Raw genomic sequence first — 27,173 nt, forward strand, 5'->3', positions numbered from 1 at the left:
AACAAAGGTGTATTAAATGTGTGCTACATGTTAGGCACTGTTGAAAGCTCTGGGAATTCTTCATTATGAAAGAACAAAATGAAGTTTCTTCCCTTATGTTTTTATTCTAGTAATAAGAACCAAACACAAAAAGATCTAGTAATTTGTGAAGAAAATAAGGCAGAGTAAGAAGTGAGGATGAGAGAGAGTGTGTCCAAGCAGGTGGCTACTTAGCTAGGATGGCCACAGAAATCCTAGCTGAATGTGGATAAGGAGCTTACTGTCCAGAGATCTGCAAGAAGTCCAGGCAGAGGGAGAGCAAGTTCAAGAGCCAGAGCTGGATGGGTTTCAGGAAATAAGAGAAAGTCAGCACTCCTGGAGCAAGATGATGGAAGGGCAAGAGGTTGGAGATAAGGTCAGGGAGATAGGCAGAGGTCAGCCCTCGTGGACACTTTAGGCTGTGTCAGGGACTTTGGAATTTATGCAGAGCATGATGGGAAGTTTTACATGGGTGTGGGTTGGGGGGATGTTAGGATGTGATTTTCAATTTCAGTAGATTTATTTGGCTGACACATGTGCTGTGAAGGGCTCGAGTACTTTGAAGCTAGAAGACACTTTGAAAGCACTTTTGGTAGTTCATGCAAGACCTGCTGGTATCTGCCCTTTGGAGGCACAACACAGTTGGGCGGAGACGTGTGTACTGTGTGACCACAGACATGTTGCTTTACTTCCTTCAGTTGCTTTCGAGATTAGTAAAATATGCATTTATTTGATTATAACAAGGTCTGGCCCATTGCAGGCACTGTGCAAAGGTGATTAAAATTAGAAACAACGGCTAAAAAGGAGATGCTCTTAACCAATGCTCCACTGTGAACTTGTGGATGACCTACCTTGAGGACATTTGGCCCTGGTGGTTAGAGCTTTGAAGGAAGGGGACGAAAGCTCTGGGAAATTCAGTGTCCTTCTGTCCCTCACATGCTACTCCTTCCTCAAACACCCAATTCTCCAATCTCCCCACGTGTTGACTTTGATAGTTATTTTTTAATTCTGAAAATTAAAGTAACTTTCATGATCATTTCCTGAACATCCACAACACTGCTTCTTTCTAGGACTGTGAACTACTCTGATTTAGTGGCCAGTTTTCTATAAATCAAATCAGTACAGGTCATTGTAGCTCCCTGATGGGTGGTTTCTTGAAAAGTGCCACAGCCTTAGATAAATGTGGAGTATAGAAAAGCCTAATTCTTGCCAAAGAATCTTTAGAGATAGACTAGTTCTGGGCTTAAATGCTGGTTCTGCTGCTTACTAGATGTGGACCTTGGATGAATTCCTCAGCTTCTCTTAGCTTCATATATAATAGAGGGTAAAAGTGCCTGCCCTTTGGAGTTTTTTGGGACATATTTGGTGGAATTTGAAGACTTAGTAAAGTGGGTGGACACAGTAGTAAACAATCTCTGTCATTTCTCTTCTACCAAGATTCACTAATGTTTTACATAAGAGACTTTTTTAAAGATTTTATTTATTTATTTGAGAGCGAGAGAGAGAAAGAGAGAGAGAGGGAGCACAATCAGGGAGGAGAAGCAAAGGGAGAGGGAGAAAGAAAGAAGATTCCCTGATGAGCAGGGAGCCCTTGATGGAGTTTGATCCCAGGACCAGATCATGACCTGAGCTGAAGGCAGACACTAAACTGACAGAACCACCCTGGAGCCCATTGCATAAGAGACTTTTGAAACTAGAAAAAAAAAAAAAAAAGACTTTGAAATTGTGTGAACCTATTAAACTCTTCAGTGCCCAATATACTCAATCTTGTCTTCCTATGTAAACTAGAGTAATTACTGTCTCAAAAAGAATCATACGGGTTATAATGGAACACATTTTAAAGATTTGTGGTTCATCAATGGATTTGGGATGCCCAAATCAGTAATGCTGACTTTGTACATTAATATACATCTTTCAAGAAGCCATTCATCCCTAATATGTAAATGATTGTGAATAAAGGAGGAAGTATCATTCTCTCCCTACAAGAAGGAAAAACAAGCTGGAGACTGGGAAGGTGGTTAGTCTCTTCGGAACTAGGACCATTACTCAGACCACTGCCTCTGAGGTTAAAGAGTGTCCTTTGGTCTGTTTCACAGGATGTAGACCTGGTTGTACCCAGTCCTTTGACACCTCCCATAGAACTATCCCAGCTGTGAAGTCTTGGGGCCTCACAGGCCCTGGAGAGGAGATGCCTGTGTTTGGACAACCTGTAAAATAAGCCTTCTGGGATCTAGCATCCACAGAGAAAGCATGCTCAGTTCAATAGAAATAGAGATGATTTTAGCAATAATGATTACAGTGGCGCATTACTGCAACCAGTATTAGTTGAAAACAAAATAAAACAAAAAGGGAAAGCGTGTGTAGTCTACCTTCCAATGGACATTGAATAAATCACTTATTCTTGTATCCAGATTCAAAAGGAGACAGCCTTTTCCAACTTCACTCACAGCTGTTGAGTGGTGGATGAAGAGATCTAAGTCATGAGGATGCAAACACTATAGAATTTTTTCAGTAGGCCTTTTATCGAAGAATTCTAAATACACAGACAGTTTTGCCATTTGGGAAGGTCGACATTTACCTTTCCCAGTCTTGGCTCAGAATAATGCTGAGGAAGCTCAGATACTTAATATCTATTAAAGAAGTTCTGCTTCGGTGCTTACAAGAACTCTTCCAAACATTAGCAAAATAGTCAAAGTCAGTCCGCCCTCACAAGGGTCAGCTTATTTTGCTGATGACCCTCCCCTCCACTGCCAAACAGGCAATTTATTGAATTTATCTGGCCTGGAGATAAATAAGCCATCCATCCTGACAATCATCGGAAAGGATTCCACTTTTTTGGACTCTGACAGGGCTGACTCTGCAGCATGTCAATTTATAGGCAATGTGGCAAGTCCTTGTAAGAGGCTGATGCAAGCTGTTAGCTGAGCCTGATAAAAGCTTTTCCTGGCTAAGGAGGTGATAAACATTGCCGGGTTAATCTGCAGATGAAAGGAGGTTGCCTTCAGTGATATTATTTATACTGTTTCACCCCAAGTGCTACCAGTGCAACAGAAACAGTGAATAGTTGGTTCAGCCTCCCCGCCTTAGGAAGGCAGGCATCTCACTACTATGGCATCTATAAAATGACTAAGGGGCCTGCGATCAAGCTGATGAAAGGAAGCATCCAACCAGATTTGATCTTTATCCATGGAGATTGGAAGACCTAAGACTCTGAATTCACCACCAGGCAATCCACACCCATTCACTGAAGCTCTCTGTGTCAGCTCCTCTGCTAGCTGCTGCAGATTCAGAACTACAAGCTGCTTGCATCTGGTGTCAGAAACAAAAATGAAAAACCATTTACAGGTAATAGTTTAGAAGTCTATCAGAAATAGAAGGGGCCCATAAGAAGCTTTATATATAGATCTACATAAACCTTTCTAGAGAAGATCATATTCACAGTGAGTCTTGGTGGGTGAGTAAGAATTGTTGAAGCAGAGAATCACACTTTGTGCAGAGTTCTGACAGATACAAAAATAAATAATATTTGATCCCTGAAAGATTTCTCAGCCTTGTCTTAGAAAAAGATGGATACAATTATAAAGAAGAATATTGTGCCTCCTGCATAGAAGGCGCTCAACTAATATTTATTGAATGAATGAATGAATGAAATGTGATAAATACTCTCATGGATGTAAGCACAATTTCCCTGGGAGCACAAATAGATCAACTAATTCTGGTTGGAATTAGAGAGAAGCTATGACATTTGGATTGGTCCTTGATAGATGAAAAGGAGTTATTTAGCTAATAAGGAAGGAGCAGGGCTTTCGGGCATTGAGCAACTAACTCATGGGCAAAGACATAAACCACTGTTCAAGGAATAACAAGTGGTATTAGGTGGCTAGAGCCAAGGTTCATGGCTAAGAATGCCTTAGCTGAAGCCAGAGAGATGGGTTGGAGCCAAGCTGCCCCAGCCTTGTGAGCCATGCTGGAGTTCTGAGCCCATATTTTGCAAGGACTGTGCAGTCATACTGGCACAAGGCTCTGCAGCAGGGGGATCACTCACATGGCTAGAAGTTCCTGTGCTGAGCACTGTACCATATTCTGTGAACAAAAAGGACTCAGTCCCTGCCCTCATCAAGTTTATATCCTGGTTTGGAAAATAAACAATGAAATAGACGCCAGAAACATTTATAATGTCAGGCACTGCTAAATGTAAAAGGGAATAATTTTATTTTTAAAATTTATTTAATTCAATTTGCCAACATATAACATCCAGGGCTCATTATATCACATGCCCTAATGCCTGTCACCCAGTTACCCCATCCCCCAACCCACCTCCCCTTCTGCAACCTTTCCCAGAGTTAGAAGTCTCTTATGGTTTGTCTTCCTCTCTAATTTTTCCCCACTCAGTTTCCCCCCTCTCCTTATGATCCCTTTCACTATTTTTTATATTCTACATATGAGTGAGATCATATGATAATTGTCCTTCTCTGATTGATTTATTTCACTCAGCATAATACCCTCCAGTTCCATCCATATTGATGTAAATGGTAGGTATTCATCCTTTCTGATGGCTGAATAATATTCACATTGTATATATATATAGACCACATCTTTATCCATTCATCAATCAAAGGACAACGTGGCTCCTTCCACAGTTTGGCTATTGTGGACATTGCTGCTATGAGCATTGGGTTACAGGTATCCATCACTTCACTACATCTGTATCTTTGGGGTAAATACCCAGTAGTACAATTGCTGGGTCATAGGGTAGTTCTATTTTTAAGTTCCTGAGGAAGCTCCACACTGTTTTCCAGAGTGGCTGTACCAGATTGCATTCCCACCTACAGTGTAAGAGGGTTCCCCTTTTTCCACATCCTCGCCAACATTTGTTGTTTCCTGTCTTGTTGATTTTGGGCATTCTAACCAGTGGAAAGTGGTATCTCATTGTGATTTTGATTTGTATTCCCTGATGACAAGTGATGTGGGGCATTGATTTATGTGCTTGTTGGCCATGTGTAGGTGAAATGTCTATTCATGTCTTCTGCCCATTTCTTGCCTGGATTGTTTGTTTATTTGGATGTTAAGCTTGATAAGTTCTTTATAGATCTTGGATACTAGCCCTTTATCTGATATGTCATTTGCAAATATCTTCTCCCATTCTGTAGGTTGTCTTTTAGTTTTGTCAGCTGTTTTCTTTGCTGTGCAGAAGCTTTTTGTCTTGATGAAGTCCCAATAGTTCATTTTTGTTTTTGTTTCCCTTGCATTTGGAGACATGTCTAGCAAGAAGTTTCTGTGGCTGAGGTTGAAGAGATTGCTACCTGTGTTCCCCTTTAGGATGTTGATGGATTCCTACCTCACATTTAGATCTTTCATCCATTTTGAGATTATCTTTGTGTATGATGTAAGAGAATGGTCCAGTTTCATTCTTCTGCATGTGGCCATCAAATGAAAGGGAGTAATTTTAGATGAGGTCAGGAAAGGCTGTCTGAGTTGACAGTTGAGTGAAGAACTGAATGCAGTATGGAAACATAGGATGTTTCCTTCACTAAGGATTTGGGAGACCTGGGTTCTAGTCCCAGCTGGATATGATTTGGGAAAATTATTTTAAAATCCATAGACTTCCAGCTGGCTGTTATACACAGAAAAGCATAGGAGGCCTGCACAAAGTAGGTCCTTAGGAAATATGTTAGGTGGCTGATAGATTTTAATCACCAATTATATCTGAACAAGCACCTTATTCTTTTCACCTTATTCCAGTATCATAAACTTAGCTCAAAATGCCATACTGTTTAGGATCCCTTTTCTGATGATGTTAACCTAGAGGCAGAGCTTCCTTTTTCTGAAAACACTTCTCCTGCCCTCACCCTGCTTCTTAGTAGAATGTTACAGTGTTCATAATTTTTTTACTCAAAGGGGAGTGTTTGGCTACATTCAGCTTAAATCCAAATCTGAAAGTTTGTTCCCCTTCCAAATGATAGTAGCTGACACAGATACCATTATCTGAGTGCCTATAATGTGTCAGTGGTGGCAGCCACTTTACAGATATTAAAACAACCTTATGGAATACAGTTTATCACTGTGTCTCCAGGACCCAGCATAATGCTATCACATAATAGATGTTACAGAAATATTTGAATGAGTCTCAAAAAAAGTTAGGAAATGCCCCCAAGTTCACATAGAAAATCTGTAGCAGAAAAGAATTTGAAAAGAGGCATGTCCAAGAACATGATCTATGTTACCCCCACCCCACCCAACACACACACAAAAGTAGGGTCCTCCTTATTATGCAATCTGGAAGAAAACTCCAAACCTTAAGACTGATCATACAAAGCCCAGAGTAGTTAGGCCAGAACAGGGCCTTAGTTTGAAGCCAACAGGGAGAAACCAATTCTAGGATTCTGGTAGCTTAGAGGCGGAACTTTGAAAGAGTATTTTGGAGTAAAGCAAGGCCTCGCTAGCAAGACAGTCAATGAAGAGACGAGCAAGTACATAAGCAGCAACTTAGAATAAAAGCCTGTTATCACAAGTGACATTATAGACCAAATCAGCAAGGAAAAGAAACAACATAGAAGGCTTTTAAAAAAGTGGTATAATCTTGACAATGAAGGAAGGGAAATCTTTCAGGAGAAGCTGAAAATTGACATCAGAGTTCATATATTCATGCCCTATTAGATATTAGGCAAAATGAACACAGATCAATCACTTCCAACTAATTTTGTTTCTATCTTGTAAAATCCCAAGAACACCTCCAAATGCCCAGAGTGAACAAATCAAATCAAGATAAGCAGATCCCTGGAGGAATGTGGTGATTTGCTTATTATTATTTTTTTTTTAGGAATGTTTTAAGAAGGATTACTTTTGCTTCTGAATATTCAAAATACCGCAATACAGCCCTTAGAGTTGTTGAGAAGATTAAAAATCTTGTGAAAAACCTCGTTTGTATGTAGTAGGTATTCAAGAAATGTTCATTGTCCCTCTTGCCCAGCAATTTTAAATTCGGCATCTTTCTCCTCGTCTATGACTAGGTTGGGTGTACCTTTGGTAGTTTGTGGGAATTGATGATCTGACATATAAGCTATTATATGTGGCTTATATGTTCAGAATGCTTTAGTATCCTGGACACATTCTTTGATACATTTTTTCCTATTTATTTAGCCTTTTGCCCTAAGATACCTTGGCTCACTTTCTGTTCTAGATTCCTCATCACCTCTCCTCCATTCTTGGCCATTTCTTTGCCTGTATAGTAATTTTGTTCTCTGGAGACCAGGGTTCCAAGTAAGACTCTGCGGTAGAGGGCAGCCCAGGTGGCTCAGTGGTTTAGCACCGCCTTTGGCCCAGGGTATGATCCTGGAGACCCAGGATTGAGTCCCACATCAGGCTCCCTGCATGGAGCCTGCTTCTCCCTCTGCCTGTGTCTCTGCCTCTCTCTTTCTGTGTCTCTCATGAATAAATAAAAATAAAATCTTAAAAAAAAGAAAAAGACTCCACGGTTGAAATGGATTGTTCACTATTCCATCAGCATGCCAAATCTCATGCTTTATTCCATGTCAATGTCACTTCATGCTGTTTCCTCATCCGCTGAAATGTCCTCTGCTCAAAATGCTGCTCCAATCCTGCCAATCAAATTTCAAAGCCTCTACTTCAAAGCCTAGTCAACTCTCATGTTCGCTAAATAATCCTCCCTCCTCTGAAGGACTTGTGTAGTGTTCATTTAACAGTTAATTCTGTGCTAGCCAATATATTCTTGTATGTAAATGCGCCACATTTCCCTACCTTGCTCTAGATTGTCAATTCCATGCAAGTAAAAATTGGATTTCACACCACTTTGTATTTCCTGGCAGTCCTTGACATTTGATGTGTACAATACTTATTCAGTTGACCATGAATTAATATCTCTTATCAATGTGCACTATCCAAATGACTTCACTTGGAACCAGGAACTGATTACAGCAAGGCTTGGAACTACATTGAGGTTAAATGTGTCAGGCACCTTAGAGCCTCTACCATCTTATTACAATACTCTTATTCCTAGTGATGTCAGGAGTTGGTTAAATAAGTAGATCTATAGATGAGGAGGGAAGCTTTAGCTAAAGATCTCTGACTCAGAAGCACTTATACAATTGAAGTCATTAGAGTAGAAAATATCTAGAAAGACTGCATAGAGAGTAAGAGTAGGAGAAGAAAGAGAACTGGGATACCAGTATTTAAGGAGCATGAATACTTAAGCTTATGAGTTTAAAATTATAGCCCAGGAGGGACTACATAAACCAAGAGGCAGTGTTGATATGGAAAACAAGAGAAACAGAAACTTTCAAGAAAGAGGGAAGTTCAATAGTCCCAAATTCTGCAGAAAGGTAAATTTAAGACTATAAGTTGTTTATTAGCTGTAGTAACAGGCAGATTAAATTGGTGACTTTGACAGGAAAATATAAACAACGAATAAAGATGAACTACCTGATTTCAAGACTTACTCTAAAGCTACAGTAATCAGGACTCTGATATTGGGGACTCCTGAGTGGCTCAGCAGTTGAGTGTCTGCCTTCAGCTCAGGGAGTGATTCTGGGATCCGGGATCAAGTCCCACATCAGGCTCCTTGCGGGGAGCCTGCTTCTCCCTCTGCCTGTCTCTGCCTCTCTCAAACAAATAAATAAAATCTTAAAAAAAAAATAAAGGACTCTGATATTGGAACGACAGACAGATACATCAGTGGAAAGAAGAACTCAGCAATAGACCTACACTTTCATGGTCAATTGACTTTCAACGAAGGAGCCACGGTAATTCAACGAGTCAAAAGATATGTTTTTATAATAAATTGTGGTGGCATAACTGGGTATCTGTATGGGGAAAAATATTTCTCCATCATATCATATGTAAAAATTAACTTGAATCACAGACCAAAATATGAGAGGTAAAATAACATTAAACTTGTAGAAGAACATATGGGAAAATTAGTTGGGACACTGGTTAGACAAATATGTCTTAAATAGGCCATTGAAAAGGAAAATTAATAAACATCAAAATTTAAAACATTTCATTCTTTGAAACTCACAGTTAAAATGAGAAGATAAGCCAGACTCAGACAAAATATTTGTAAAACACGTATCTAACAAAGGGCTTATCTCTGGAAAAAAATAAAGAACCCTTATGATTTAATAAGAAGACAAATAACTCAATTAAAAACTGGCCAGAAAATACTGGAATTTCACAAAGATATACAAATGACTAATATGTACATAAGATTCTTCACGTCCCAGTTTTCAGGAAAATACGAATAAAGCCATGAGGAGATGGCTACACACCTACTAGAATGGCTAAAATGAAAAATATTGACAATATTAGGATCTGGCGATGATGTAGTGTGATTGGAACCCTCACACATTGCTGGTGGGAACACAAAATGATTGTGTCCTTGGAAAAGAGCTTGGCAGTGTGTTAAAAAATTAAACATATGTTGACCAATGAACCAACAACCTCGTCCCTAGATGTTTATCCAAGAGAAGTGAAAATGTATATCCATCTGAAGACCTGTATCTAAGTAGTCATGGTTATATTATTCACAATAACTAAAATATAAAAACAGTCTTATTTTTCATCAACTGATAGAGAAAAAATTGCAGTATATTAATACTATGTCACCTATTCTACAATGAAAAGAACAAGAGTATTAATATACACAAGATAGATAAGCCTTAAAAACATGTGCTAGGTAGAAAGTCAGACACAAAGACTATATACTAAATGGTCTCATTTATAGAAATTCTAAAAAAGGCAAAACATTATGAAAGAAAGTATTAGGTGTCTGGGATCAAGGTAATCTGGGAGGGTTAATTTACAAAGGAGCAAAAGGAAAACTTGAGGGTAATGGGACTTTCCTATATTTTGATTATGGTAGATAGTATACAACTGTATACAATTACCAAATTCATCAAACTGTAACTTACATTGAGTGGATTTTTTTGTATGTAGACTGTACTTCAGTAAAGAAAAAAAGTGAAATTTAAAAAGGAATTGAGTGTTTAGCTATATTTCTGAGAACATAATCAAGATAATTAGCATGGGGTGTGGGATCAGGTGAGGAGCCCAAAATAAAACCAATTACTCCAAAGTAAAATTTCAACCTCATCTCCTTCAAATATGCAGTACTGGGTTGTGCAACTGTAACCTCAGAACATAATGCTGTACACATCCATGCAGTAAGGTCCAATTAAGGTCAAACGTATAGTCCCTTGAAAAAATTAAATATGTACCTTGTATGGGCATTTGGGGTGCCTGGCTGGCACAGTTGGAGGAGCATGTGATTCTTGATCTTGGAGTTGTGAGTTCAACCCCCTGGGGGGTAGAGATATGCAAATAAAACTTTTTCAAAAGTGTACATTGTACGGGTATTTAAAATTGAGATTACTAAAATATGTGGATGCTAGCTCAAACTTTAAACTGTGGTTATTTTACTAAAGAAATGCCATTCCTGTTTGACATACTGTCAAGTTTTTCTAATGTTAGGTCTTCGAAGCAAACGTTCTATTTTCATATGTACAATAAATTCATGCCATTTATAATTATTCTAAACTATTTAAGGACATTTCGGGAAGCTTACAGCAAAATCAAATGTGTTAAGAGACACTCAAATGATTTAGTTCAGATATTTGACATTCCAAAGGTTAGATGGCTTTAGAGAATCAAAAATGCTTCAACATTAAAATCAAACAGGACATTCCCATCCATTACATACCATTAGGCGTCTGTGCAGTTACACATGCAGTAGCACTGGGGTCATTAGTGTAAAACAGACCATACTTACTGATACGGAGTAATTTCTAAGATACATTAATATATTGGTACAGAACACCTCTGGAAGGACCTGCAAGAAATTAGACACTGCTTGCTTCTAGATGCAAGAATTGTGGTCTGGTCATTAGAATAGAAAGGAGATTGACTTTTTCATTCAATATTTTTTGTGCTATTTCACCTTTTTTAATTAACCACATGAAAGGTCCATACCTTAAAAATAACTTACTTAAAATAACCACTGATTTACACCTATGTATATCAGTTCAATTTTGAAAGGTGGAATCCTTGAGAGCACTGATTGCATTTATTTAGGATTCCCCTTGCCTAGGATTTTATATATAGTTAGTGCTCTATCAACACAGTATTCTAAAACAAAGTTAAACTTGATTCAAAGCATTTTATGTGTCTTTAGAGAAAGGTTCAACTGGAGGGTATTATGCTGAGTGAAATAAGTCAATCGGAGAAGGACAAACATTATATGGTCTCATTCATTTGGGGAATATAAATAATAGTGAAAGGGAATAGAAGGGAAGGGAGAAGAAATGGGTAGGAAATATCAGAAAGGGAGACAGAACATGAAGACTCCTGACTGGGAAACGAACTAGGGGTGGTGGAAGGGGACGAGGGCGGGGGGCTGGGGGTGAATGGGTGACGGGCACTGAGGGGGGCACTTGACGGGATGAGCACTGGGTGTTATTCTGTATGTTGGCAAATTGAACACCAATAAAAATAAATTTATTATTAAAAAAAACAAATAAAAATATAACTTCAGAAAAAGCACAAAAACTCAAAAGTATTCCAAATCTGAATCAAATTTTTAAACATGGATTAGTGTCATAAGTACTAGGTTAGTAAACCAAATTTCATATTCGATCTTGGGAAAATCTCTTCACTACTCAGGACTTGTTTTCTAATCTATAAAATAACGATGGCAGGGATGTCTGGGTGGCTCAGCGGTTGAGTGTCTGCCTTTGGCTTAGGGCGTGATCTCAGAGTCCCGGGATCGAGTCCCACTTCAGGCTCCCTGAGTGGAGCCTGCTTCTCCCTCTGCCTATGTCTCTGCCTCTCTCTGTCTCTCATGGATAAATAAATAAAATCTTTAAAAAAATTTAAAATAAAATAATGATGGCAGTGCATATGTGGGAGAGGTTAGAGCATAAACATTTTAGATATTAAAGAATTTATTTATTTATTTGATATTAAAGAATTTAGACAGGTAAAATTCTTGAAAAAATGTCTTTAGAACAGCTTTATTGTGATATAATTCACATACCACAGAATTTGTCGATTTAAATTGCACAATTCAATGGTTTTAGTAAATCGGCATTTTGCAACCATCATCAAAATCAACTTTAGAACATTTTCCTTATCCACTCACTTCCCCCCCCCAAAACTGTCCCATTAACAATCATTTTCCCTTCTTCCTTCTCAACCTCCTATCCTCCACCCCAACTCTCACAGTCCTTGGTAACCATGAGTCTACTTTCTGCTTCTATACAGATTTATTTATTTGGAACTTTTTACATAAATTGAATCATATATGCCGCTTTTCCAAGCGGCCTCTCACTTAGCATGCTTTCAAGGTTCATCATATTGTAACAGGTATCAGTACTTCCTTTTCTTTTTTAATGCCAATATTCCATTGTATTGATATGCCCCATTTTGTTTATTCATCTGTTGATGGACATTTGGCTTGTTTCCAATTTTGGGCTATTATGAATTATGCTATGAATATTTGCATAAAAGTTTTTGTGTAGACATATGCCTTCATTTCTCTTGGGTATATTTTTGGGATTGGATCTGCTGGATCATATGGTAACAATGTTTAACCATTTGAAGAATCACCTTTTTCCAAAATCACTTTTTCCTATTTTACATTTCTACCAGTAGGTTATGAGGGTTCCACTTTCTCCACATCCTCACCAACACTTGTTTTTATGATTCTGCCTGGTGTAAAGTGGTATCTCATTGTGGTTTTGATTTGTATTTTTCTGATAAATAACGAATTTGAGTCTTTTTATGTGTTTATTGGCCATTTGTACATCTTCTTTGGAGAAATGCTTACTCAGATGTTTTATTCACTTTTTATCTTTTTTATTGGGTTGTAAGAGCTTTTTAGACATGTGTCTCTAGTCATAAGTCCTTTATCACATTCATGATTTAAAAATATTTTCTACTCTTTTATGGGTTGTCTCTTCATTTTGATGGTATCCTCTGAAACACAAAAGTTGTTGGTTTTGATGAAGTACAATGTATTTGCTTTTGTCATCTAGGCTTTCAGTGTCACATCTAAGAAATTATCCCTTAACCCAAAGTCAAAAAGATGTTTGTGTTTGTGTTTTCTTCTATGAGTTGTATAGTTTGTAACCAGGTCTGATCCATTTTGAGTTAACTTTGCATATAGTAGGAGTCAGTGCTTAAAATCCATCCTTTTGCTTATGGATATCCAGTAGTGCCAGTAGAATTTGCTGAAAGAATACTGTTTCCCCATTGAGTTGTGTTGGTACTCTGGTTGAAAATCAATTGAACATAAACGTTAGGGCATGTATCTGGATCCTCAATTCTATTTCACTGATCTGTATATCTATCTACCTTGATGTCACTACAACACACTTATCACTGAAACCTTGAGGTAAGTTTTGAAGTCAGAATCAGGAGAGTCAAGTCTTCCCATTTCTTTTAAGATTTTTTTGTCTTTCTGTGCCCCTTAAATTTCCACATGGATTTTTAGAATCAGCCTATTTGTGCAAAGAAATCTGCTGAAATTAGTAGAGAAATTAGTAGGGATGGCCTTTATTCTATAAACTAGTTTGGAAAATATCTTAATATCAAGTTGTCTGATGCATGAACATGGGATGTCTTTCCCTTTAATCTGGGCTGAGTTATGCTTCTGGGAACTATGTTCCCTTTAATCTAGGTTTTCTTTCTTTCAACAGTATTTTGTAGTTTTCAGTGTATATTCTGCATTTCTTTTGTTAAATTCATTCCAAAGTATTTTATCCTTTTTGATGCTACTGGGAACAGAATTTTTTTTTTTAAAGATTTTATTTATTCATGAGAGACAGAGAGCAGGCAGAGACATAGGCAGAGGGAGAAGCAGTTTCCTCGCAGGGAGCCCAATGTAAGACCCAATCCTGTAACTTCAGGATCACACCCTGAGCCAAAGGCAGACGCTCAACCACTGAGCCACCCAGGCGTCCCTGAACAGAATTTTCTTAATTTCATTTAATATTATTCCCTACTGATGTATAGAAATATAATTGATGTTTGTATATTGATCTTGTATCCTGCAACCTTGCTGAACTCATTAGTTAGTTCTTGTAGTTTTCAGTGAGCTTGTTAGAATTTTGTATATAAAGACCCTGTCATCTGCAAATAGCAACGGTTTTACTTTATACTTTCCAATTCAGTTACCTCTAGACTTCCTGATTTGTTAAATAAATTAATGTACAATTTAATATTTAGAGTTACTGAAGTGAATATTGTACAAAACCACTTTTAAAAAAAGGAAAGGAAAAAGTAATATATATATATATATATATCAATAGATTAGGTGAGAAATCTGGCTCCCACACCATTATTAATCAGTTGTGTGATCCTGAGCAAATTTCTAAGTCTTTTCTCATTATACATTCTATTTGCATATTTCTCCATTTGGCATAACTATGAACTCCTGGGGTTAGGTAAGAAGTTAACTTTCCTCAGTTTTTTCAGCCATTACAACCATCATTTTCACTAATTATATTGAGCATCTTCCTCCTTTTCCATTTTTGCCCCTCACAAAGAGAATAAGGTTACCAACAATGGAAGAACACACTAACTGTATCTTCATATTGAGAGAAAATAAAACTCTGAGGAAAGGCACGTTAGAAGACATTGAGAGAGTATAGGCAATTACAAAGAGTTATCTTCATCAGAACAGGCTGAAATATAAATGAAAACTTTAGAGGTTTGTGGAAAAAATGAATAAAAGCAAATGAATGAAGCATTTACTCTAGGACCGTGCTAACATCTTAAAACTTTAAGGAAAAATCAATAAAGATATAAAAATGACAAAAGTATGTTCTAAAAGTATACATTATCTTCAGTTTTTACTGCAAGGATCATCTTTTAGAACCAAAGTTTTAGGCAACATTTTTTATTTCAATTTTAATTAAAATGGAAAAAGTGTCTCATGATATACAGAACCACATTCCATCTTTATGCCAAATGTAGAGACTTTGCCTCTGCTTCTGCTAGTGCTGATGGCACTAAAATAGTAAGTTATATTAAAATATTTTTAATTTCACTTCAAGAGTTTTGGAACCTTAGTTTTAATCGTTGATATAAAGGAAGAGGACTATCCACAGAAGCAGCAGAGTCACCTTTATCCTTATGACACTGTAGAGAACTCAGAGAACCTTTAGCTGCATCTGGGAAACAGCATTCTTCATTTCCAGCTGCTTTATAAGCCTGGATGCACTGTTCAGTTTCTTTAATATATATTTTAGGGTTATTCAACTTGTTGGCATCATCTTTCTTGAATTGGGCTGAGTTATGCTTCTGAGAACTATGTTTCATTTTCTGAGTTGTGTTTTTAGCTTTCTCAAACACTGGGACACTTTCTTCATTAGAAGAATGTCTGTCAAGGCAAACGCTCTTCATTACACTTTTCTGAGTGGTTTGCAAATCAACTTTTTTACTATGATGTAAAGCAGTATTTGGTGGTCCAACTCTAACACCGGAGGTCTTTACTATTGGGTTACTGGCAGTAGAAGATACAGAAGTATTCATTTTATAGTTTTCTTGAAATAGCTGATCTCCTTTTAGAACTTTAGATTTTCTAGATTCATTTTGGAAATGAATTCCTAGAAGATTCTTTGCAAGATGTGATGGACAATCAGAATCACTCTTAGCAATACAAGATTCATTTATGGTAAGTAGGGACAAAGTTTTCAGGTCAACATTTGGTTGCGCATTATCCTGCGGATATGATGATTTTATACGTATTCGTTCCTTTAAAGGCAAATCCTGAAGATGTAAATAAGTAATGCCAGAAAGTAGATGCTCTTCAGCAGTAGTCTTCTGAAGATCCTGACCCAACACTTTATTAATGTTTGTGGTGTACCATTCTGATTCACATGTTAATTGTGCTGGGATATTTTTAAAATTTTCAGGGATGGCTATTTCAAGATCTGACTTTAAACTGAGAGAAGAAGTGTTACTTGGAATAGCTGGAGAATTACTAAAAGAAGTACCTTCCCAGTCAATGGTGCTTAAGTGTAGATCAGCAATTGCTGACATGTTATGGGATGAGGTACCAGGTTGACAAGATTCTGGAATTAGAGACTTACTGACAGCTAGAACTTGCTGCATAGCCAAAGGTCTTGGAGAAGACATTAAGTGCTCTTGTGTATTCAAACAGGGAGTATCTTCAGGTAACATCAAGCTATTCAATGAGGCAGAAATAGATTTCTGGGGTAATGCACCATCAGGGGTAATTTCCAAACTTAACTTGGAATTCTGCTTAGAAAAGACTTCACATGTGGGGTTTAAATTCATCTGTGACTGGAAACTCATCATATTATCTGATTCTGGCTGTCTGTTTTCTTTAGACTTAATTTTCATGCCTAAAAATAAAAATAAATACAATACTATTAAAATCTATTTTATTTTCCTTGAGTAAACAAATAACGAGTTTAGATCAGAAATCTTCTATATTAGCAATTTTTATTTTTGTCTTTTTTGTCTCAGTGCATTCCTGGAAACTATTTATAACTGTGTTATAAATAATCACAGCAACATAATTGTTAATATTATAAAATATTTTCTTTTGGAGACAATGTTATAATTGAATTTGTTTTCCTCATCAAGTTCTAGAAAATAAGGAAAATCTGTTTAAAATCCAAAAGCTGTTATACATACTAGTTGCTCAACAAGTAATAGTACAATTACTATTAACACTTAAGTTAGCAGACAAGAGCAGAATGGTTTACCTATGGCTTTAAAAGAAGTGTATCAAGACAAAGAAGTAAGAGTAAAATTCTAACTCTTAATTTTACAGAACTTCCAGCAAAATTTAGACAAGATAGATTCAAATAGAATAGGTAACTCTTCTATAACATTTGTGTGTGTTCATAAATAGCTATGAAATGCAATACTCACATTTTTGTTTCTTCCCTTTCCCTTTCAGTTCTAAGTTTTGTTTTTGATAAACAGCAACAATCTCAGGATAAGCCGCTTCAAACAATGATTTTTCTTCTATTGTTTGTAGAACCAATTCTCCATGTTGATCTTCTATAGCATAATGTTCTAAAAGATTAAAAATTTAAAAATTAAGTATCAGTTTTAATCATCTGTTGATACTAGTGCAGAAATGATTTTCTTCTGCCTTGCAAGACCTGGAAAAAGATTCCTTTCAAAATGAGAACTTTAAATTCTCTTGCTCTAAAGGTCTATAGGATGGAAAACTTTGCTTAGATAAGATTAGTTGCTTTTAATTTAGTAGAGTGTTAAAATTCCAGATAAAGAATAGGAATAGACAGTTTTCTAAAACTCCAACATTAACTTTCTTTAGTGGTGGCTCCTGAAAAGAACAGAATTGAAAAGATACATCCAGGCTTACTGGGCACACAGCAGCTACTAAATGAAAAGGAGAATGCTTGCAAGTAAATTTACAATATGATATATATAAATAGACTAGATCCTTTTGTTTATCCTACAGGAGGGAAAAATTGCATGAGAAGCCGCACTATACTGAAAATATTAGTTGATGAATTTAAAGTACGAACTATGGAAACAGGTGAACTTACATTGTTTCTTAGTTAAACTGGTTAGGGGTACATTTTCTCCCTTAAGAAACAGCATCCACAAAGGACAATGCTCAGTTCTGGACAGAGAGTACTGCTAAACTGGGTTAATAGGATTTTCTTCTCTTAAAACATACTACAGTTGGTGGAACTGTTCCTAAATAGTCCTCAAAATTCTTCAGCTTTCCATTTCCCTAGTATTGCTTAGAATGGTTTATCAAATTCTTTGTAATTTCATTCTTCAAAATTACCTATAACTTAAACGTTCATTGACAAATTAACTGCCTTACTCATTCACATATAATCACACAATCTAATTTCAAAGTAATAGAAATAAATTTGGGATTACTTTCCTTTTTAAATGATCTGTGGTTTCCTTGCCTTCAGACTGAGAACTAATTCAGAATTCACTACATTTTTGTCTGTAGCAAAATAAGAGTAATTTGACAACTATAAATGCTCATGAAAACTAAACAAAGAAAGGAGAAGAAGAGTACCTCAGGTGCCATGCAGCAACCTTGATTTCTTTAGATACAACCACACAATGAAATCCAATGACTAGACTGTTTGCAGCGGCATTTTTTCCAGAAATATTGATTAAAACTACTTCCATACTATATTCTAAAACATTAATTATAATAGAAATGTAAACTTAAGATATTAAGATAAAATTACTTAAAGTAACTAAATTTAATGCTTACTGTTAGTTAAAACTTAATTTAAGTAGTACAGGAAAACTACGAAATCAATCCTCAGTGCATGTGCTATGTCTCTTTCATTTATGTATGCATTTATATATGTGTTTCTGTGTGTATACATATATATACGTATGTATATTTTACGTATGTATATGATATCTAAACATATATGGTTAAATGTTACAAATTTTGTTTAAAGTGAATACATACCAGGCTTCTCCCATTCTATTTCAAAGCAATGAATTCCATTTCTGATCCGAGATTTAACAATTCTGAAACACAAATTCTTCTAATGAGATCCAAGTGCAGAAGTTATTTTGAAATTTTCAATTTGTAGAATGAATCATTCAATTTTTCAATAATTCAATTACTCAATAATTCAATTTCCATTGATTTTGCTCTATTTTTATAATATTCTAAAAATACTGTAAAGAAGGCACCTGGATGGCTCAGTTGGTTAAGTGTTTGCCTTCAGCTCAGGTCATGATCTCAGGGTCCTGGGATGGAGCCCTGTCTTAGGTTTCCTGCCCCTGCTTCCCTCTCTTCCTCTGCCCCTCTACCTTGCTTGTGCTAGCTCAAAAAAATAAATACAATTAAAAAAAATACCGCAAAGAATTATGGCATAGTTATTCCTTTGACTAGTTTATTCAAAAGATAATTTCATTGTTAGGGGTACAGAGTTGATGATTGTTATATCCTATCAGTAGATTTCATTATTATTCAGTGTTCCTCTTTTCCATAATAATGATTTTTCTTTTAAAGTCTATTTTGCTTCTGTTAACTTTGCAACATCACTCTGGTAAATATTTTCAAATTTTGTGTAGTTTTATTCTGTACATGCCCTATAAATAGCAGACAATTGCTGGATTTTGTTTATTCATCCAATATATTGCCTTTTAATAGAGGAGTTTAAGCCACTTATATTTATTGTGATTACTGATTTTGCTGGATTCATTCATACACCTTATTTTATGTCTTCTGTTACCCAAATTTTTCTTTGCTACTTCCCTCTTCCTCCTTCCTGTGATTTTTTTGGGTTGACAGGTTTACTTTCCTACTTTATGTACTGGTTTCAAAGATAGATTGTATTTCTGGTGTTTTAGTGGTTACCTGTAATTGTTTTATATTTATGCTTTGGAAGTTTTAGTTCATTATCATCATTGTATATAAATCATCAAGCATTATACAGTTATTTATATACATATTTTTTCCAGTTAGTTTATTAAAATAGCTAAATACATTTTATTGATTTCTCTATATTGATTGACCACTTTTTTGTTATCCACATCATTTCTCTGGGTTCATGTTTCTTATTGCTAAGGTACATCTTTTTAGTAGTACTTTTAGTGGGGATCTGTGATTTATTCACCAACCAGTGAATAAGGCTTTACTGATTATTTTTACTCAAGCTTTGAAGTGTTATTCTATCAATTTCTGGCTTCTATTGCTGTCATGAAAGATGTATGCTATCAGACTGTCATTCTTTTGTAGTTTATCATTTTTCTTCGATACTTCCCCCCACCAAACTTTTAGTTGGAAATTTTTAAACCTTTAGAAAAGTTGCAAAAATAGCACAATGAATATTCATATACCATTTGCTGAGTTTTACCAATTCTCAGTTTCTATCCCTCTATTCACTTTTCATTTTTGTTTCCTTTCTGGTTCATTGAAATAGTTCAATGGTTAAGCTTGGCTCTATCATTTTATATTTATTTCTTTTAATAATCTGTTAAAAGATTATTAACTACCTGTTTGAAGCAAAAAGTGTGTGAAGGCATGAACTATGTTATCTTGATTGTAAATCCTGAATAAACTTTTAATATTTCCTACTAGACCTTTACTCCATTTTTATGTAACAAAGAGCTATATATCCTACTACTAAGAAGATTATTTTAGATCATAAGATACTCAAGTGGAAACACCTCTTCATACAACTCTTTATATTACCGAATTGGCTGTAGTTGATTTGAATTCCTTCTACCGAGCTTTCTTTCTATCATGTCATAGTGGGTCAAAAGTACTAACAATTTCTCACATGCATAGTGATCGGGCCATTCCATTTTTTCAAGAGTAAATCTCTGTAAATATAAAACAAATAAAACAAGATTTTGTTATCTCTTGCAGACAAACAGCCCTGTTAGGTGATACAATTTTTTTCTTACAAAATTAACATTAGTTAAAATAGTATCAATGAGAATATTCCCAGAAAGAACAATGAGCCTCCTAAGGAGGCAAAATTGCATGAGAATTAAGTGTGAGGGTTGTCAGTTTGAACCCCAGTATCATATTTCCGAGATGTTGAGCAAATTACTTAATCTCTTTTAGCCTCAGGATTTCCATCATAAAATATAACCCGACTCAGAGATTATAAAGATTAAGTGAGGTTACATGTAATATGTTATTTATGATATTAAATTTTAATGGTCAGTCAATGTTTGTTGCCATTAGTATTACTGTTGTTGGTAGGGATAAGCAACAAATACTTATAGTTTATTGAACCACTCTGTTTCCCTAACCACTATACAAGGGGTTATTATAACCCCTAATTTATATATTTAGGTTAAATATCTCATTTAATCTTCATAATGACTTCATAAAAAAGTAATATTATTTCTCTTTTGAGGATAATACATATACAAGGTCACATAGTAAGTGACAGACTGTCCAAATTTAAAGTTAGGTCACTGATTCAATGCCCTTTGGAGAACATGGCATAATGTATAAACTTGTCAAATCACTATGTTGAACACCTGAAACTAATGTAACCTCATGTGTTTACTAAAAAAGAAAAAAAAAAATCCCATTACCTTTGCAAACTGTATTACCTTTTATAAAAACATACTGGAGCCTCACATTCTCTGGGTATTAGGCCCCAACCTCAGTATCTTCCTGAATACAATGTATCTGTACATGGTATATAAGGTGTCTTCTAAATAATAGCATAATTATGGTTTGCCTTGTGGTCTGCAAAGGTTTCTAGTGGCAAAGGAATGAAGATTAGAAATAAATGCTGAGAACTACATGTGCAGTCAAACCTCTTTCAAATCTCCTCTCAGACCAAAGTGATTATCCCTTCTTATTTTCCAGCTACATAGCATAAAGAAAGTTTTTATTTTCCAGTACCTGAAACAATAATAAATCAGGTCTTTGGTACCTGATTACCTTCACCAATTTATCCTTGTTTAAAAGGAATTCTTGAGTAACCTAGCAAGAGAAAATAAAATAGGAATTCAGATTTCAAACTTTTTAATGATTTTTCTTTTAAAGTCTATTTTGCTTCTGTTAACTTTGTAACATCACTCTGGTAAATATTTACGTGATGTAATCTTTTCAATCTCTTTATTTTCAAATTTTGTGTAGTTTTATTCTGTACATGCCCTATAAATAGCAGACAATTGCTGAATTTTGTTTATTCATCCAATATATTGCCTTTGTCAAATCAAACTTCTGAAATAAAACGCTCATCTGAATGTTAGTTATTACCTCATAGAATGGGAATCCCTCGCAACTGCATGCTTTTCTGAAAATAAATTACATACATGTTGTTAATACAATCAGGCAATTTTTTGACAGACTCTAAATTCATTTCATCCAATCTCTGCTCATTTAATGAAAAATGTCCTTGGATAATATCCCAGTCATCAAGCTTCTCTTTGAATAACTATTACATCACTATCTTCTGAGATAGCCTAATATTTGTACCAAATCAAAAAAAGGATTTTGTGAAATGTTACTAATCTAGACATGAGGGAAGGTTATGTAGAAATAATTCAAGTAGAGGTGTATATATTTATCACAACAGGAAAAAAAGGAGTTAAAAAAAAAGAACTTACTTCTTAATGTTATTCTCTACCGCAATCAATTGTCTCTCATGCTGGGTACGGTGCCAGTCACAAGGACAACAGTATTCGTAATCATGTGGTTCACAGTATCGATTAGTTTTACATAGTTTGCATCCATTACGTACATGATCCTTAGGTGAACCTTTATGCAAACACAAAGTAGGATTTTTACTGCTTTTAAACTTACCTTCTACATATATATTTTGCTTTTTTATCCTTATCCAAATTTTTAACAATGAATACTGCCTTGCAGAGTCCTTAGCATATAGAAAGGTTCCATTACATTTAGATTGAATAAAGTGATGCACACTATAATAATTCTTAAGACAATGTAGATCCTAAGCTACCTATAAGCTCCTCTTATATGACACTGCTTTTTGTTGTTGTTTCTATAGATTATTCTTCCATCTGACACTGTTCATTTGTAACTAGAAATTATCATTTGATAATCAACTATAGAAAACTTTGTGATTTGGTAGCTATACACAAGAAAAGAAGGATATAATTACTAGCATTAAAAAAAAAAGATTATTTACCTAACAACAGAATAATTCATGAAATGGTTTCCTGAATGAGAATATTAAAAGAATATAACAGTTAATTACCTCTGCTAGTGTCTAGCCCTCAGTTACCTGCACAGCTATTTTTAAACTGTGCTTGGAACATGAACGAATTATGACTATGGCACAGGTGTGGGGCCCTAGTTCCCTTTTGAAGGAAAGCATAACCACTTTTAACATTGTTTTTAGAACACAGAAGCGCACACATAATTGATAGGAACTAAAACTGTCATTTATAAAGTCAAAAAACGACAGAATTGAATTTTATAAAGCATCTTATAAAAACATTTATTTTGTCCATGATTTCATCTATAATTTAATAATGTTTACGAACACAAAGACAAATAATTTCTTTTCTTTTTTTACTTGTATTTATTTATTTTTAAAAGACTTTATTTATTCATGAGACACACACACACACACACACACACACACACACACACACACAGAGGCAGAGACACAGGCAGAGGAAGAGGCAGGCTCCATGCAGGGAGCCCGAAGTGGGACTCGATCCTGGGTCTCCATCACGCCCTGAGCAGAACGCATATGCTTAACTGCTGAACCACCCAGGCATCCCTACTTTTATTATTATTAAAGAGTTTACGTATTTATTTCTTTGGGAGAGAGAGAGAGAGAGAACATGACCTGGAGAGGGAGGGTAGAGGGAGAGGGAGAGGCAGACTCCTCGCTGAGCAGGGTGCCAGACTCAAACCCAGGACCCAGGATCATGACCTGAGCTAAAGGCAGATGCTTAAATAACTAAGCCACCCAGGAGCCCCAAGAACTTCTTCTAAAAGATGAACTAATGAGATCTCCTACTCTCTCCTGGGAGTGAATGGTGTTTCTGATCCAGTATATTTATTAATGACATTTTTCTTTTACCAAGGCTAATGAAGAGAAGCCAAGTTATTTTCAGTAATAATGAACACATATTAGAAATTAGTTTTAAGTCACTATCCTTATGCAATAAAAACAAATGATTTCAGTTCAATTTTTCCCTAAGGTTTAGCAGAATGATATATTTTTTTTGTTTAAATGGATTTCTATATTGAAACCATAATTTTAAAATCTATGTAATTTGGTATTATAGTTTGAAACTACACTTATCCTATATTTATCATGTATATCACATTATTTCATTCAATTAACAATTACTGAATGCCAACTATGCATATGTAACACAACCCCTGACACGAGGATTTTCAATCTACTGAGGAAGATAGGTATGTAACAAGTATAAGAATAGGATGACGGGATCCCTGGGTGGCGCAGTGGTTTGGCGCCTGCCTTTGGCCCAGGGCGCGATCCTGGAGACCCGGGATCGAATCCCACGTCGGGCTCCCGGTGCATGGAGCCTGCTTCTCCCTCCTCCTGTGTCTCTGCCTCTCTCTCTCTCTCTCTCTCTGTGACTATCATAAATAAAGAAAGAAAGGCTGCTCAGAGCCTGAAAAAAAAAAAAAGAATAGGATGACGATGTGGGTGTCAGACACTAATGTTCTGGAGATATCATTCCCCATATCTGCTCACCTGGATGGGAACACACAGAACAATGGGCCAGTTTTTTAATAGCTAGTGGTTGTGGATCAGAGCAAGACTCTTCACTCCACTGTGTAAATCTGTAAAAAAGAAATGTTAAAAGGAAAACAACACAAAACAAAAACAATGTCACTAAAATGTCATGCTCTCAAATGTCAGGCTATTCTAAAAGTTCCCTTCCTTACCTGCCTACTTGTGTTCCCTTTGGTGGCAGATAAAGTCGCTGGCCCAGCCTGGAACACCCTCAATCTATGTTTTTCAATTTAAAAATGTGGCCCCAAAGACAACTGAATTACAACAGGGGGAAGAGAGAGTAAGACAGTTACAGAAAAAAAACAGAAGTAGGATGGGGGGTGGGGAGGCAGGAGAAGGAGGTAGCAGGAGAAGGAGAGAAAAGGAGTATGTATTTGTATATTCATGTATTCATATGTATATATTCATATATTCATTCAGTTTTTGGAGTTTTTTTTAGAGAATCTTAAGTTAGGCAGCAATACATAGGGAGAATGATTTGTATATGTCTATTTGATCTCTTTTCTGTGTGTGCGTATAAAACAAATAGAATTGTGAACATTTTTCTGTATCAGAAAGAGGGGTGAAGGGTAAAGTATAAAACTAAATAGAACATTAAGTTTCTGGGTAAACACTGTTTAAAAAATCTAGACTATGTGAAATTATCAATTTCATAATCTCTTATGAAAACAACAAAACATTATCTGCTCAATGGGTGATTTTAAGGAAAATGTGTATCTGCTAAGATTTCTACTAAATAAAAGTTAATTTTATTTTTGGCTAAAGTTCTAGGCAATATAAAGCCACCAAGGGGATAGTTAAGTATTCCTCATAAAACACAAGTGCTCTGAATTATGTTCCTCTACTTACAGAAGTTAAAGGTCTAATAAAAAGCTAAATTATCTCTTCAATTCATTGCGTAGTAGCTGGTACTAAGAGTCATTGTTTGGCTTTTGGAATTTCTGACTCATTCACTACAAAGACCAGGTATAAGCTTGCTAAAAATTAACATAGATGCTGGATAAATCTATTAATGCTAATTTTTAGCAAACTTACACCTGGTCTTTGTAGTAAATGAACAGAACTTCAAATGTGGAAAAAAACAAGGGGGGAAAGTCAGTCTAAATTAATTAATGTTAGAATGATACATTAATGGTAATAAGAAAGGTAATTTTATTCTTTTCAAGTGTTCAAAGATTTCATAAAATGTTGCCAAAAGCACATATTTGCTGAAATTACGTCAATAAGGATGATTTGTAGTTAGCCAAATGCCATACCTTCTTTTTATTCTTTATATCATTCTTTAAATTATTCTTCACAATTCCCAAATGATTCCATGCCAAAGTATACCTTTCTTTCCTGCTTTAGCACAGTACTCATTGATACCAGTAAGGGATTCGGTCAAGTCTTAGATCTATCAATAGCTTTATAGCTGAAGAAGCACTGCGATTTCTAATTTTTTCATGGTCATTCCTTCTTGATTTCTACAATTTAATATTCCCTTTTGTGCACTCACCATCTCAAACCTACTGGTGGCCAAGACGGCTGAAGTGTCCCAGTGCCCCAAATACCTTTTATTCATTCCACACTTTATCATCATTAACATTAATTAGTAATTAATGTTAACATAAACCATTGCTTTCATTAAGTAAATATAATTCATACGCTTTCGAAACTAAACAGCACAGTTGGTAAACTTCCATATATTCTGTACCTTAGCTGCGCAGTCTATACTAATTAGAATTAATATATTACTAAATAAGTGGCTATAGAACAAAGGGCACCCAAGTAAAAACTGTGATCAAGTGTTACTTATTATTAAGTATTTGCAATATATTAGCCATTTCACTTATAGAGAAGAAATATGATATCAAAATATTTTATATCAAAAATAATTTTATTTTTTTGTTTTTTTATTTTTTAAAAAGATTTATTTATTTATTTATGATAGACATAGAGAGAGAGAGAGAGGCAGAGACACAGGAGGAGGGAGAAGCAGGCCCCATGCTGGGAGCCCGACATAGGACTTGATCCCGGGACTCTAGGATCGCGCCCTGGGCCAAAGGCAGGCGCCAAACCGCTGAGCTACCCAGGGATCCCCTCAAAAATAATTTTAAATGTAAAATTATTTTATGGTTATATTTATCTTTAAATAGTCTAAAATAGCCTGTGGTAAAAGCCCATGGTTATAAACAAACACATTTGGCATATTACTACTTGTATTTGTATTAAAACAATGCAGTATGGCTTAGGACATGTAGTCTCATTTTTTTCTTTGGAAAATTCCAGAATGAATATAAATCAGTGATTTTATTTTATTATTATTATTATTTTTTTTTTTAAAGATTTAATTTTGGGGGGGACACCTGGGTGGCTCAGCCAGTTAAACCTCTAACTCTTGGTTTTAGCTCAGGTCATGACCTTAGGGTCCTGAGACTGAGCCCCAGGTCCAGCTCCACACTCAGTGGGGAATCTGCTTGAGATTCTCTACCTCTGCCCCTCTCCGTCCCTCCCACCCCCACATTCTCTTTCTCTAAAAACTGATAAATTAAAAATCTTCAAAAAATTTAAAAAAAAAAGACTTTAAGTAATTTAAATATGGGGCTCAAGCCTGCAACTCCAAGATCAAGGCATGCTCCACTGGCAGCCAGTCAGCCATCCAAAACTCAGAGATTTTAGGTGTGCTTGGGTGGCTCAGTCGTTGAGTGACGGCTCTTGGTTTTGGCTTGGGTCATGATCTCAGGATGGTGAGATGGAGCCCCATGTCAGAGTGGAGTCTGCTTGATATTCTCTCTCTCTCTCTCTCTCACCCTCTGTGCCTCCCCCCACTCACGCATGCATACGTGTTCTCTCTCAAATAAATAAGTAAATAAATAAAACCTAAAAAAAACAACAACATGATTCTAAATGAAAATATAGATCAGTTTAAAAATATGAAACCCAGGG

The 27,173-nt window shown here is 35.8% G+C and overlaps 1 protein-coding gene across 2 annotated transcripts in view; it reads right to left on the bottom strand.

Moving 5' to 3' along the window:
- Positions 1–12,013: 12,013 nt before the first annotated feature.
- GEN1 (GEN1 structure-specific endonuclease) overlaps positions 12,014–27,173 on the bottom strand; it is a 33,933-nt gene continuing 18,773 nt past the window's right edge. For both annotated transcript variants that reach the window (XM_077844060.1, XM_077844059.1), the window contains 8 exons: positions 24,207–24,295; positions 22,111–22,261; positions 21,761–21,797; positions 21,401–21,481; positions 20,225–20,355; positions 18,488–18,549; positions 16,936–17,082; positions 12,014–16,400 (listed from right to left, as the gene is read on the bottom strand). In XM_077844060.1, the coding sequence (XP_077700186.1) occupies positions 15,082–16,400; positions 16,936–17,082; positions 18,488–18,549; positions 20,225–20,355; positions 21,401–21,481; positions 21,761–21,797; positions 22,111–22,261; positions 24,207–24,295 (2,017 nt within the window). In that variant the 3' untranslated portion in view covers positions 12,014–15,081. The remainder of the gene's footprint in view (positions 16,401–16,935; positions 17,083–18,487; positions 18,550–20,224; positions 20,356–21,400; positions 21,482–21,760; positions 21,798–22,110; positions 22,262–24,206; positions 24,296–27,173) is intronic.

This window comes from Canis aureus, chromosome 12 (assembly GCF_053574225.1).
Source record: "Canis aureus isolate CA01 chromosome 12, VMU_Caureus_v.1.0, whole genome shotgun sequence".
NCBI lineage: Eukaryota > Metazoa > Chordata > Mammalia > Carnivora > Canidae > Canis > Canis aureus.